The following is a 14,882-nucleotide window of genomic DNA, read 5'->3' on the forward strand; positions in this document are numbered from 1 at the left end:
AATCAAATTTTCAATCAAATTCATTCAAAAACACATAAATGGACAAATTGCACTTTTTCCCTAGATATTTTACACTTTTAGCAATTTAATCCAAAATTCATAAAACACAAAACACAAAACACAAAACAAACATAATCTGCCTATGTCATGCTTAGGCCGAATACTCCCCATACAAATACAATTCCTCACATTTCGTTTATTTCACAATTTAGTCCCTCAATTTATTTTTTTTGCAATTTAGCCCTAATTACTCAATTTCATCAAAAATTCCAATATAAAACATATTAATCCAAAACATATATTTCATAATTCATCAACTAACATCACAAATCTCAATTATTCATCAATGTCATAACTCAAAATATTCATCAAAATCAAAAATTAAAGCATGGGCTTTGTACATTACACTGCAATGATCTCAAAAACGTAAAAATTATCAAAAACCGAGCTAGTTACATACCTTAATTAAGCAAAACCATGCCCAAAACTTTCAAACTTTATTTTTCTTTCTTTCTTTTTGATATTCGGTCTTATAAAAGATGAATGCATGTCATTTTTAGTTTATGTTTTATATCATATAACATATTTATCATTTCACAATTTTAACCTTTATTAAATAAATGAAAAATCATTATAACATATGGTCATAGCTGTCCATCACATTAAATATGGTCTAATTACAACTTAAACACCTCAAATTATAAAGACAACCACAATTCGGCCATTACACATTTAACCATAAAATTTTTATTTTACGCGATTAAGCTCTTTTTCTTAAATCGACATCTAAACGGTAAAATTAAAATACAAAAATTTAACACATGTAAATTCACACATAATAAACACAGAAAATAATTTTTAAAAATTTCTTTGAGTCAGATTCATGGTCCCGAAACCACCGTTCTGAATAGGGTCTAAATCGGGCTGTTACATCAGCAATGTTTCAAAGTTTTTATAAAGAACCAGGGATCAAACACCAGCTCACAAATAGCTACACACCTCTAGAAAAATGGTGTCAGTGAGAGGAAGAATCGAACTTTGATGGATATGGCCAGATGCTTGATGTTTGAGAGGAATTTGCCTAAAATTTTTTGGGCTGAAGTAGTGAACATTGCAGTTTACCTTCAAAATAGGCTACCAACCAAGGCATTGTTTCAAAAACACCATTTGAGGTCTAGTTTGGGTTCAATCCATCTGTTGATCATCTAAAGGTTTTTGGTTGCATATGTTATAAACACATACTTGCAGTTAAGAGGGACAAATTGGCAAAGAAGGCTCAACCTAGAATTCTAATGGGCTATAGCAGTGTCAAGAAGGGCTACAAGATTCTGGATCCTACAACTTACAAAGTTTTTGTGAGCAGATATGTTGTCTTTGATGAGAGGTCAAGTTGGAATTATGATAAAAGTGAACCAGAATGTACTATTGAAGACTTAGATATAGAGCAAACTGAAGTTGATCAAAATGATCTTGAGATAGACATTGATCATAAGCCAGTTAGGGGAACCAGGCCACTAAGTGAAATATATGAGAGAGCAGATGTGGCTACTGTTTAACCAACATACTTTGAAGAAGCTCAAGCTCAAAAAAATAGAGGCAAGCCGTGCTTAATGAAATGAGCATGATTCATAAAAATCAAACCTGGGAGTTAGTTGTAAGACCAGCTCATAGGAAGGTCATAAGAGTAAAATGGGTGTTTCGAGCTAAGCATAATGCTGATGGAACTTTGAACAAGCTGAAGGTAAGGTTAGAAGTGAAGGGATTCAGTCAGAAGTATGAAATTGACTACTTTGAAACATTTGCACCAGTGGCTAGGCTTGATACAATCAGACTACTGGTTGCATTGGCTGCTCAAAAATATTGGAAAATACATCAACTTGATGTAAAATTTGCTTTCCTCAATGGCTTTCTTGATAATGAGATATTTTTTGAATAGCTAGAGGGTTTTAAGGTTGCTGGTGAAAAAGACAAAATGTTCAAGCTAAGAAAAGCCTTGTATGGCCTAAAACAGGCACCAAGAGCCTAGTATGACAGAATCAACACCTACCTAATAAGGTTGGGGTTCGAGAGAAGCATTAGTGAGCCAACACTGTATGTGAAAAAGAAAGGTGAAGAAAAACTACTTATAGTCTCCCTGTATATGGATGACTTGTTGGTAACAGGTGAAAACAAAAATGTACTATCAGATTTCAAAGGCAAAAGGGAGAGCATGTTTGAAATATCAGATTTGGGTGAAATGTCTTATTTCCTTAGCATGGAAGTGTTTCAGACTCAGCAAGGAATTTTTTTAAGCCAGAAGGCATTTGCTTTGAAAATTTTTAATAGATTCTCCATGCAAAACTGTAAAGCAACTAGTACTCTAGTTACTATTGAAGAAAAGTTAACAAGCCAATGTGATTTCGGGAAAGTGAATAAGTCAACCTATAGGAGCCTAGTTGGACGTCTGCTCTACTTGACAGCTATAAGACTAGACATAATGTTTGCAATCAGTCTCTTATCTAGGTTCATGCACTGCTACAATGTAAACCATTTTCAAGCTACTAAGAGAGTTCTCAGGTACATTAAAGGCACTTTGAGCTTTGGGATGATGTTTACCAAGGTTGACAGTATGAAGCTCATTGGTTTTGCTGACAGTGCTTGGCAGGATCAATAGATGACATGAAAAGCACCTCAGGGTATCTATTTACCCTTAGTTGGCTATTTTTTGCTGGACTTCAAAGAAGTAAACTCTTATTTCTCAATCAACAGCTGAGGCAGAATATGTAGCAACTGCAAGAGCTGTTAACCAAAGTAATTTGGTTAAGGAAGATCATGGCAAATATGAATTTGCACCAAAGAGAAGCAACAGAAATCAAATGTGATAACCAACTTGCTGTTGCAATTGCAAAAAATCCAGTGTTTCATGGGAAAACAAAGCATTTTAAGATCAAGTTTCATTTTGTTAGGGAAATGGAACAATCTCAATAAATCAGACTGGTTCATTGCAGTTCTGAAGATCAGTTAGCAAATATCTTAACAAAACCTCTTTATGTGTTAAGGTTCAAGAATTTGAGAGCCAAGTTAGGAGTTTGCAGCATGCAAGCCAATGAGGAGTGTTAGAAGATGGCTTACATGCAGACCAAAGCAGTTCAAGCCATGCAAGTAGCAGTTGAAGCATATGCTGTTGTTTTGTTACTTTTCAATTAATGCTTTGTTACTTAGTTAGATTAGAACTAAGTTAGTGACATGCTTGATGTAATTCTGTACTGATAGATTTGATAAATCAGCTTAACCAAGAGTGCAAGCAATGTTTTTTCTAAGTTCAACAATGTGTTAGTGGAGTTAGGTATGTTTAGGTAACATTTTCATTTTTTGACAAGCTGATTACTTGGTATATGTAATGTTTTTTTCTCTAAATGAAATGATGATGAATCTTTCAGCAAACTATTTTTCTTCTTTTGGTTTTCTGTTAAGCATTCTATTCTTATAGGTTAAGCTTAATTTCTTTGTTTGTTCATCAAGATATTGTAGCTTAAATCTTAAGTTTCAGCCGAAAGTTCTTATTCTATTTACTAAGATCCAACAAGCTTGTTACAAGTAAATAGATGCTGGTCTGCCATGCTCATAAATTTTATTTCTAAAATATGTGGTTTTGCGAAGAAGCTTTAGGGATGTTATAAACTCAAGCTGGTATGAATGCCTTCAAATGATGTTATGTCCAAGTTACAGTTTAGTGGTGAACGACTCATGGAATGGAAAAGTAATTAAAGTAAAAATTATAAATCATGCATCAATAATTTGAAAAATCAAATTAAGGCAACCCGAATGCAACATTCTAATACACTTGATTTGGTGAACCTACATTTGGAATTAAATGTGCTTTTAGCTTGAGAAGAGGTCTATTGAAAACATAAGTCAAAAAATCTGTCGGATGAAACATAGAGAAGCTAACTCTTAGTCCTTTCATGCCCAAGCTTCTAAATGGACGAAAGACAATCATATTCGTATGCTTTACAATTATGATAAAGGATGTAAACTAATTCCAATGGGATGTGCAATATAATTTAGAGGTACTTTCCTAATCTATTCTCACATTATTCGACTTTTTTTCATTGTTTTCTTCAATCTTCTTGCTTACATTTTTTATAACCAGAATGAGTCTCTTGTTGCCCTATTTTGTATTGAGGAATTTTTTGATGCGATTATGAGCATGAACCCAATAAAACTCCAAGACATGATGGAATGAATATGGGATTCTTTCAAAGGTGTTGGTCTATTTTAGGTACTAATGTTTTTTTTATCAATGTTGTTCATAATTAAATAATGGTGTTTTTCATGATTTTCTTAATGAAAATTTGATTATTTTTATTCCTAAAAAAGGATAAACGTAATAGCTTAAAAGATTTGAGGCCCATTGTGCTATGCAACATTTTCTACAAGATAGTGGCTAAAGTTCTTGCAAATCGCTTTAAGGAAATTCAGCCTTCCATCATTTTTCCTATGTAATTCACTTTGTTCCGGTACGTCTGATCATGAATAACATTTTAATCGCTTCTGAGCTTATCCACTACATGAAGAACAAAGGTTGTGGTAAGGTGGGTGAGATAGCTCAGGAGCTTGATGTTAGTAAAGAGTATGTCCATATTGATTGGAATTTTATTTGGTTTACAATGCGAAAAATGAGTCTTTCTAGATTGTGGGTGAACTAGATCATGATGTGTGTCACTACAGTTAATTATTAGATCTCTTTAAATGGTCAAGAGGTGGGACCTATTTCTCCACATATAGGTTTGATCGTTGCATTGCGTGCTAGAAAACAATGAAAATATATAACAATTAGAAAAACTGTTTTAACTGCAATCGTACAACGTCGAGTTGTAATATAAAAATTTTTACAATAAAATATGGAAATATTCAGATGATTGAACCTAATAGATTTTTAAATTGGTAGATGTATTTATTAACTTAATTACGAGCTAAGCAATTACTAATCTAATCGAGTAAAAAATTATTAGTGCAAACCAAATATGAAAATATATTGAAACTAAATTTAAATTATCAATAAAATTATTCTCTTGGTCTTTTCTTAATTCAGAATTTCCAATTAAGTTCTCTCGATCTCATTATTTGGTACAATTATATCGAATTATCAAGAATAAACTCTCCTCTCAATCTCGTTTCTCTAGATTTTCCACTAGAGATATCAATTTTAACGTATTAAACATTTTGATATAAAAGAACAACCAATTAATCAAAAATAATCATCAACCTCATCTGACAAAAAATTAATCAATCAACGAACAACCAATTTAACAAATAATCAAACTAAATCGAGAAATAAAAGCAAAGGGTTTTTGCTAAATCAAGAGTATATCCTTTCTACCCATGCCTCAAATAATGGTCCTAGTGTCATGAGGCTAGATCTTTCGTCTCACGATCTGTGCAGCCTTAGGTGATCCGTTCGCTCCAAACTCGCCTAAGTTAGCCTTTACTCCCAAAAGTGAGGATTCCTTTAGAATTCCTCTAAGGCACCAATTTGTATAGCAGAAGCGATTGTACTAAAAGAAGTTACAAAATAAACAACAGAAAGCCAAAGAAATAATGCACACAAAGTGTTTGAGTAAATGCTCAAATAATTCTATTACACTTAAGAATTCAACATACAATGGATGATTTACAAGTGAAGGGAAGGCTCTCTATTTGTAGTTGAGTTCCCCCAAAACAGACGATCAAGATCCAATTACATTGACGGACGAGATTAGCTTATCTCTTAATTTTGGAGATTTACAAGATTACATCATATCATATCAAATCTACAAGATATGATTCCTCTACTTACTAAAAATAACCTATGTTGCCATATCTTTATTATCGAGCCAACCAGGCTTTAATCTAATAAGCTTCTCCAACAGTTCTTGGAATCAGGCTAGTTCCCGTGGGCTAAATGATCCCCATCTAATCCATCGACCTCCATGGGGTGCATCTTGTGCCATAGTCACAGGCTTTGTACTTTGGCCCATGACATTTTCCCCACCCATTTTCGTAACGCCTTCGTTGCGATTTTCGAATGGCATAGACTTAATTCACCTTGGAACTCTCTCGTTTCCTTAGACTCTTCCCGACTTGTCTTGTGGTCGGGTCATCCCTTCCTTCGAAACCTTTGCCTCGGCTTTCGTTGCCTCTTAACTTGAACCGTTATACTCGTTGGTACATCTCATTGGTAAGAAGTCTCCACTCTAGCTTGCCCTATTTTTTAGTTGTTCCCATTAGACTCCCCTGGACTCTCACATATTGGCTTCATATCCCCTACGATCTTGTCAAGTCAACAAGTTAGAATTCAAAACACTATCAGAGTATTCGTAATGTACCTTTCCCGCAGCATTTACTCATTTCGACTATTTTTGTATTGCTTCTTTCCTCTCGAAGTCCGATACACAACCCATATTTCCTAAAGGTGACGGTTACACAGTAGACCTCATAGGTCTCATATAGGTCCCATCCTCCACTAACTTTTCTGAAGGGGCTTTCGTAGCATTCCGTTCTATCGAGTTAATGTTTCTCCCATACTAAACATATTCGACTAGTTGGATTGACGACAACACATTGGTCCCAACCTTCTTATCCCGATGCTTGATAACGGACCAGTGACTGATTGGCCCATGGCTACAGAACTATCTGAATCCTGTCAAGAAAGTTTAAGCCAAGTACAAAAGCCTTCATTGCCCTTCCATTTGTTGATTTGTAGCTCCACATGACGAACTACTCCCACAGTTAAGGCCTTCTCAAAACTTACCATCTTGATCTTTCTATTTGATTTCTTAATTGAGAGTCCAAGTTTCTCCACAGCCTTTCTGATATGAACAAGTTCGATGCTCCCGTATTGATAAGAACACTTCTTTTTTTAACCTGCAATGTTGATGTCTACAAACATCAACCCTTCTTCACTATTCCTTTTCTTACTCGATGTCTTTTTCTCAATAAGCTTCGCCTCTTCCTTTAGCTCACTTTTTTTATAGCCAAAATCATTGATTTCTTCGGACATTTTCACACTATATGTGGTCCTTGACAAAGAAAGCATTTTATCATCTTCCTCTTGTCCCTTGGGCTGTTAGATCCCTGATTCGTATCTCATGGTTTCCTATTGCCACTTGTGTTATCGGTACTGTTGCCATCATCGTTATGTCCCTCTTTACCCTCCTCATGGTTTCTCTTACCATTGCCCTTTCTATTAGGCTTAAACGACTCGAACTTGTCTTTCGTTGGACCAAACTCAACAAAGGGCTCTGCTTTAGCCATGGCTACAGTAAGTTCGGTGATTCCTTGCCTACTCAACTTATGCTTTGCCCACGGATTTAACCCATCTTCGAACCAATAGAACGTTTCTTTCTAGCTCAAGTCAAAGATTTGAAGCATCAACTCGCTAAATGCCCGAACAGTACCTTGTTGCGTAAGATGGCACAACTTAATCCAAGCCTTCTTATCAGTATACTGTGGATAAAACTGCTTCTTCAACTCTCTTTGGAACTCCTCCTAAGTCCCAATCGCGTTTTCACCACGTTTCTCATCCGTAGACCTATGACGCCACCATAAGAAAGCTACATCAGTAAAATAGATTGAAGCAATGTTTACCTAAATGTCGTCATCCTCGATGCCCAAAACTCAAAATTATTGCTCCATTTCCCACAATAAGTTGTCTACATCCCTTGTGAACCTTGCACCTTTGAACTTCTTTGCTTTAGGAACATCTGTTACTTGTTGCTTCGGCCTCGAAGACAATATTCCCTTACTCAAAGCAACTTTGTAAATCATGAGCTCCCTTAAGCTCTTCAATTTCCTTCTTCTTGGTTAACACCATATCCTCAAGAGTCTCATCCCTCTCTGCTAGTTTTTCCGTAGTGGAATTGACTAATTCATTCATCTTTTCCGCATTGGCACTGAGAATCCAACACAAATTCTCTGAGTTGCTCTTCCATTGAGTCAAACCCATCTGTGCATCCCTCGACCAACTCAAGCGTCTCATTCATGTTCCCTACGGACTCCTCGAGATTATCGACTCGATTTTACAAGGCTGTCAGTATGTCCCTTGAGCAACTTGCTTTTCTGGCCCTTCCACGAGTCTGCATTAGCTCATTCTAATCAACAACTTATTGCGACATCTCAACGGTGCCTTCGAACCAATAGCTCGGATACCACTTGTCACGGGGCTAGATCTTTCGTCTTACGATCCGTGCAACCTTAGGCGATCCGTTCGCTCCAAACTCGCATAAATCAGCCTTCACTCCCAAAAGTGAGGATTCCTTTAGAATTCCTCTAAGGCACCAATTTGTATAGCGAAAGCGATTGTGCCAAAAGAAGTTACAAATGAACAACAGAAAGCCAAAAAAAGAATGCACACAAAGTGTTTGAGTAAATACTTAAATAATTTTATTACTCTTAAGAATTCAACATACAATGGATGATTTACAAGTAAGGGGGGCTCTCTATTTATTGTTGAGCTCCCCCAAAACAGACAATCAAGATCCAATTACATTGACGAACGAGATTAGCCTATCCCTTAATTTTGGAGATTTACAAGATTACATCATATCATATCAAATCTACAAGAAATGATTCCCTTACTTACTAAAAATAACCTATGTTGCCATATCTTCATTATCGGGCCAACCAGGCTTCAATCTGACAGGCTTCTCAAACAGTTCTTGGAATAGTGCTAGTTCTCATGGGCTAAATGATCCCCATCTAATCCATCGACTTCCATGGGCGCATCTTGTGCCCTAGTCACGGACTTTGTACTTTAGCCCGTGACACTAGGAACTACAAATTTATTCAAAGATAGCCTCATCGTTAAATCTAAAGCAAAATGTTTGTGTTTTCGTCTTTATTCTCACAAACACACACAAAAAAAAACGTATTAATTTCTCGTTATGAAATTATTGTTAGTGTTTGGCATATTTATCAACATCCACGTTGCTAACAAATGATCTAAAAGAAACTAAATTTTGTATAATATAATTGTTATAATAATACTAATATTTAATATGTAATTTATAAATATTATTTAAATTAATTAATTTAATTATTATTATCATCAAATTAATAACACTTGTTATTTTATGAATTTTTACTTTTAAATATCATGTAATGAATAAAAATTAATATTAATCAATTGTACTTTTCTATAATACTTTTCAAATAAATTATTTTTTCCAAATGTAACTTTTGAATACTATGTAACAGCAATGTGAAACTGACTATTATGCTTTTGACTTTTTTTCTTTTTACTTCCGTTTGTTTTTTTGCTGACTATTTTAAAGTTTAAATCTGAAGAAATGAGTTTTTAGGTGTAAAAATATAAAGAGGTTATTGTATTCAGAGTTAAATTATTTTTTATTTTTTATTTAAAAATTTAATAAATTTAATTTTACACATTAAATTGGAAATTAGGTTAGCTTTTTTATTAAAAAATTTATTAATTTGTACTATTAAAACCTAATGTAATTGATAAAATAATTAGACAATGACACGTAATGTGTCATATGTATCTTATTCTGATTGGCCCGTTCTTGACATTTTTGGGACTCTAGATGAAATAATAAATTAAATCTTTTTTTTAATTATAAAATATAATACTATAAAAAACTAAAAAAAGTTGAGGCCCTAAGAGATAAAGCATTAATGGCTAAAATTTAAAAGCTCTAAGTATTTAATTAATTTATTTTAGTCTAAAAATTTTCTTTCTCATATTAAAAAATGAAAAAATATTTTTTTAAGCCTCTTTTAATTTTGGCCCTTAGACGGTTATACTCTCAAACAACCCCTAACAACGAACCTACGTATTGATGTAAAAGATCAATTTTTAATAATAATTATTATTTAATTATTTAATAAAAAATTAATTTACTCTTTAAATTAACATAAAAAATAATTTATTTATTTTTAAATAAAAAATAAAATACACTTTTAGTCCGAATAGATCCAACTCCATTGTACTTTTAAGGCTCTGATGAGAACGGAGACAACGTTGGACTTTTTCAAGTAAGTTACCGTATCATCTTTTTTCTTTTTCTTCCAAACTTATAGAAGAAGGGGAAATCCAACCTTTCGATCCTCATTTGAGTCGGCTGCGTAACGAAGTCAACCTCTGAAGATATCCACAGGATTGTCTGTAGGTTGAAAAACATGAAATTATTGCCTAATTTTGTCCACATATCCTTCATCGGTCATTTGTCATTAGTGTCTTTTCTCTTCAACTTGTCCCCATGTGCCGTTGCTTCTTCAACCAAATGATCTTCCATACATTGTTAGTCCCTACACTATTTTGTTATTAATCCATTCCAAGCTTCCGGCTTTCATTATCTAAAAGAATCACAAAAGGATCGAAGCTCAAAGATCAGGTTTTGATGGAGAAATCTGGGTATGGAAGAGATGGGATTTACAGGTCTTTAAGGCCACCGGTAGATTTTCCCAAGGAACCAAATCTTTCAATGGTTTCGTTTCTGTTGAGGAACGTGTCTTGTTACCCTGACAAGGCAGCGCTCATCGATGCAGATTCTGGGGAAACCCTCACTTTCTCTCAGTTGAAATCCACTGTCATCAAGCTCTCCCATGGATTTCTAAATCTGGGTATCAACAAAAGCGACCGAGTATTGATCTTTGCGCCAAATTCAATTCAGTTCCCTCTTTGTTTCTTTGCCATAACAGCCATTGGCGCCATTGCTACAACTGCCAACCCCATGTACACTGTTAACGAACTCTCGAAACAACTCAAAGATTCCAACCCCAAGCTTGTTGTCACCGTCCCTGAATTGTTCAACAAAGTTAAAGATTTCAACATCCCTATGATCTTTCTTGGTTCTAAACGGAACCAACAAGGATTTAATGCAAAAAGCACTCCAAAAATCCTTTCTTTTCATGATCTTCTTGATATAGCGGGTAACGTAACAGAGTTTCCCTCGGTTTCCGTCAAGCAGACCGATACAGCAGTGCTGCTTTACTCTTCGGGGACGACGGGTGTCAGTAAAGGTGTTGTTCTGACACATGGGAATTTCATTGCATCATCTTTGATGGTGACAAAGGATCAAGAACTTGCAGGGGATATCCACCGGGTTTACTTGTGCATCTTGCCTATGTTTCATGTGTTTGGATTGGCTGTCATGGTGTACGCGCAGGTACAGATGGGAAATGCTTTGGTGTCAATGGCGAAGTTCGATTTTGAGATGTTTTTGAGGAATGTGGAGAAGTATAGAGCCACCCATTTGTGGGTTGTGCCTCCTGTTGTGCTTGCTATGGCTAAGCAGAATGTGGTTGACAAGTTTGATCTTTCCTCATTGAAGCAAATTGGATCTGGTGCTGCACCTTTGGGAAAAGAGTTGATGGAGGAGTGTGCACAGAAGTTCCCTCAAGCGGTTGTTATGCAGGTAATTTAGTTGTCTTAATGGGGAAAGCATTTCAAATCTGAAAGCTGATATGGTCCTTTGCATGCATAAAAATGTTCAGTTAAATATCCATATTGTATTAGTCACTGTTGCTTTCAATCCAAATTGATATCTTGGGCAACATTCTCATGGGAACCAATGAATGGTGACTAGCCTGTTAGCATATATGAAGTAGGATTTGTAATTGTATTTGCTTGGAAGTTGTTCCAAGTTCATGATTCTTTGGATTTTTGGAATAACTTGGAAGTAGAGAAGCTGCCTTCTCCTAATAAGGCTTTCTTTGCTTTCAGGGCTATGGAATGACTGAAACCTGTGCGATTATCTCGATGGAGAATCTCGCATTTGGTGTCCGACATACTGGCTCAGCTGGACTGCTTGCTTCATGTATTGAAGCTCAGATAGTCAGTACAGAGAATCCAGAGCCTCTTCCTCCAAAACAATTAGGGGAAATATGGGTTCGAGGGCATAATATGATGCAAGGTAACGTTACTTGCTTCTTAGTTCCTGTGGAAATAAAAGAAGATCGATCTTTTGGTATAAATAACATCCAGCTATTTGTATATGCTAATCATTCAGCCTCTTTGATATGATAACAATAACTTCTAGCTTTGCATCTCATATGCAGATCGGTAAAATTCTTAATAACCCTTATTTGTGGTCTGTTAAGAGTTTGATTTGTGATATAGTAAAGGTGCATGTATTATGCTAACAGTTAAATCAGCTAAGCACAAGAGTTAAATGGTTAAAGGAAAGTGGTGGGCTTCGTCATCCACAGCCAATCATGTTGCTTTCTACCACATCATTCAAATGAAGTTTTACCATAACATTCCTCTAGTTTGGTACATTGATTCAATTACGGGATCATGAACAGTCATTGGTTAAGTCAATACATAGTAATCTACCTATACCTGTATTTGTATGAATGCAATATATTTTTATTTTCTTGTACTTATGCTATTTTCTCTGACACTGCAATTTCCAATCACTATTTTCAGGATACTTCAACAATCCTGAGGCAACTAAACAGACAATAGATGAAAAGGGTTGGGTACATACCGGAGATCTTGGATACTTCGATGAGAACGGTTATCTCTATGTTGTTGACAGAATTAAGGAGTTGATCAAGTACAAAGGTTTCCAGGTAACGTATTTCAATTGCCAATTGGTTCTACGTTGAATGCTCGTTTTCACGTAACAGTTATAGTTGCATAGACAGTTCTTATGCTGTAGTGTTCTGGTTTAACTATCTATATATATAAGTCTTTGTGGTGATCCCAAAGTTAATATGTGTATGATTTAATGTGTTTCTTTCTAAATTAAAGCCTTTTGATTTGCTTCATAAATTACTCACCAGATTGCACCAGCAGAGCTTGAAGGTCTACTTGTATCTCACCCTGAAATACTGGATGCTGTCACTATCCCGTAAGTTATACCCAAAAAATTTTAACTGTTTGCATTATCTAAATCTGGGAAAATACCTGAGTTCTTCCTTGTAAAGACATCATTGGGAGTTAACACATATTTCATCACACTACAGATATCCTGATGATGAAGCTGGTGAGGTCCCAGTTGCATACGTTGTTCGCTCACCCAACAGTTCATTAACCGAAGAAGATGTTCAAAAGTTTATTGCTAAACAGGTACGATATCCAAATAAATCGATAGCCATTTTTAAGTGAAGTCTTTTCCCTTCCAATGAAATAGGAAGACCTTATAAAACCGAAGCTGTTTTTCACCTTTGCAGGTGGCACCTTTCAAAAGGTTAAGGAAGGTGACATTCATAAGCAGTGTCCCAAAGTCGGTATCAGGGAAAATCCTGAGGAGAGAACTTATAGCCAAAGTAAGATCCAAAATGTGAAATTCTATAATTCTGTTTTAGGCACATAGCATGAATACAAACTAGTGGTTAAGTTAAAGCTGTCTTTGTCTAAATTTGTAACTATATTATTGGGGTAAAATTACAACGAACAACAGATTATTGGGTCAATAAATGTTTCAGTTCCTCGAAAACATCATTTGTGTTGTAAACCATTGTTTTGTGCATTTTATGTATGTATATGGAAGATGAACATCATTGCTGAGACACTTGGTGCAGATTACTGCAATTTCAAAGTAAACTAAACGGTCGCCATATGATTATAAGATCTGCCCAAGGACGACCAGACGGGAGGCACGGCCTTCGCAAATGTCCGGAGCCTCCTTTACTGATAAAGGAAGCTAAAGTGGTGAAGTTAAGAGATTGGATTAAACCTACAAGGTCTCACTATTTGGTAGGATTATATTGACCTATCAATGATAAACTCTTCTCTTGATTTCATTTATCTAGATTTTCTACTAGAGCTGTCAATTCTATCCTATTAAGCATTCCGATCTAAAAAAAATAATAAATTAATCAAGAATAATTATCAACCTAATTTGCCAAATAACTAATCAATTAACCCGACAACCAATTTAGCATACAATTAAACTCAATCACATAAAAGGCATTCCATCAAATGCATGGTGTGGAATATATAAAAGCAAAGGATTTGAAAATTTTTACACTCAATTGATGAAAATCCAATGAAATGTAGGAGTTTAATCATTTCTCTTTTACAAAGTCTTCAACAAAAAAGAAGAAATGAAACAACCAAAATTAAAATCTATTCTAATGGAAAAGAAAAGAGAAGAAAAATAGAGAGAAAAAATTGTTTAATGTCTATCCTAATTTTTCTCCACCATAAAAACACTTATAAAATAGTATTTATATTATTTTTTAACTTAACCTTGCATGACATTTTGCCCTCCATTGTATGCTGGGTTAAGTTTTGTTGGACTGAAAAATGCTGTTCAAAATTTTGACTTAGTCAAAGTTGGTATTATGACACCCACATCTTAATATCGCGACATGCTCGATAGTTTCAACTTTTGGTGTCATTGACCCCTTAGTGTCGCAACCATAGCATCTAGTGTTGTGACATTGCTCTCAATCCAGTTCAATTCTCCATCATCAGGGTTGTGGTCGGTATTACAACATCATTGGCCTAATTTTGTGAGCACGAGTGTTGGTGCTACGACTTCAAAGGCAGTTAATCGTGTGATTTGGTGAAGTCCAACTCTTTAGTTGATGGCAAAAACATTTGTGCCGTGACTTTAACTTCAGTTCAATCTCATCTTCTCATTCTTGCATTAACTAGGTGTTTAAAACAAGCTCAACTCAAATATTAGATCCCTAATGTTTTTTTTTCCAAAAAGCATAGAAACAAAATCTAATAATTGTGGAAAAATAATAAAATTGATACGAAATACTTGAGACTAAACTCTTTAAATGTTTAAAGAGATTAATTCTACATATATGAATTCAACAAATCAGCGGTAAAAAGATCTTTTGTCGCCTTACTTTTTATATTATGTATTGAAAAGCTTATTTATTTACTTGATAGTGCAGTGACATGCGGTGGTGCACTCAACTTTTGGGTGTTTCAACTC

The 14,882-nt window shown here is 35.0% G+C and overlaps 2 protein-coding genes across 2 annotated transcripts; both read left to right on the forward strand.

Annotated features, from left to right (window-relative positions):
* Positions 1-2,140: 2,140 nt before the first annotated feature.
* Positions 2,141-2,861, forward strand: LOC107887525 (uncharacterized mitochondrial protein AtMg00810-like). Its single transcript, XM_016811785.1, has 2 exons — positions 2,141-2,633; positions 2,749-2,861. Exons 1-2 carry the CDS (start codon positions 2,141-2,143, stop codon positions 2,859-2,861), a joined length of 606 nt encoding a protein of 201 aa, XP_016667274.1.
* Positions 2,862-9,951: 7,090 nt separating this feature from the next.
* LOC107963914 (4-coumarate--CoA ligase-like 7) lies at positions 9,952-13,497 on the forward strand. Its single transcript, XM_016900462.2, has 6 exons — positions 9,952-11,396; positions 11,705-11,894; positions 12,410-12,555; positions 12,769-12,836; positions 12,952-13,054; positions 13,159-13,497. The coding sequence occupies exons 1-6, from the start codon at positions 10,380-10,382 to the stop codon at positions 13,270-13,272; spliced, it is 1,638 nt and encodes a 545-aa protein (XP_016755951.2). The 5' UTR covers positions 9,952-10,379; the 3' UTR covers positions 13,273-13,497.
* The last annotated feature ends 1,385 nt before the right edge of the window (positions 13,498-14,882 follow it).

The sequence above is a fragment of the Gossypium hirsutum genome, chromosome A03, assembly GCF_007990345.1.
Source record: "Gossypium hirsutum isolate 1008001.06 chromosome A03, Gossypium_hirsutum_v2.1, whole genome shotgun sequence".
NCBI classification, from domain to species: Eukaryota; Viridiplantae; Streptophyta; class Magnoliopsida; order Malvales; family Malvaceae; genus Gossypium; species Gossypium hirsutum.

What these genes read in the sequence shown, in the direction of transcription:
- LOC107963914 (XM_016900462.2), top strand. Translation starts at nt 10,380, where the DNA reads ATGGAGAAATCTGGGTATGGAAGAGATGGGATTTACAGGTCTTTAAGG. An exon ending in CTCAAGCGGTTGTTATGCAG is followed by an intron (nt 11,397 to 11,704) that starts GTAATTTAGTTG and finishes CTTTGCTTTCAG; the next exon opens with GGCTATGGAATGACTGAAAC. An exon ending in TCAAGTACAAAGGTTTCCAG is followed by an intron (nt 12,556 to 12,768) that starts GTAACGTATTTC and finishes ATTACTCACCAG; the next exon opens with ATTGCACCAGCAGAGCTTGA.
- LOC107887525 (XM_016811785.1), top strand. Translation starts at nt 2,141, where the DNA reads ATGGATGACTTGTTGGTAACAGGTGAAAACAAAAATGTACTATCAGAT. An exon ending in GCTCATTGGTTTTGCTGACA is followed by an intron (nt 2,634 to 2,748) that starts GTGCTTGGCAGG and finishes CTCAATCAACAG; the next exon opens with CTGAGGCAGAATATGTAGCA.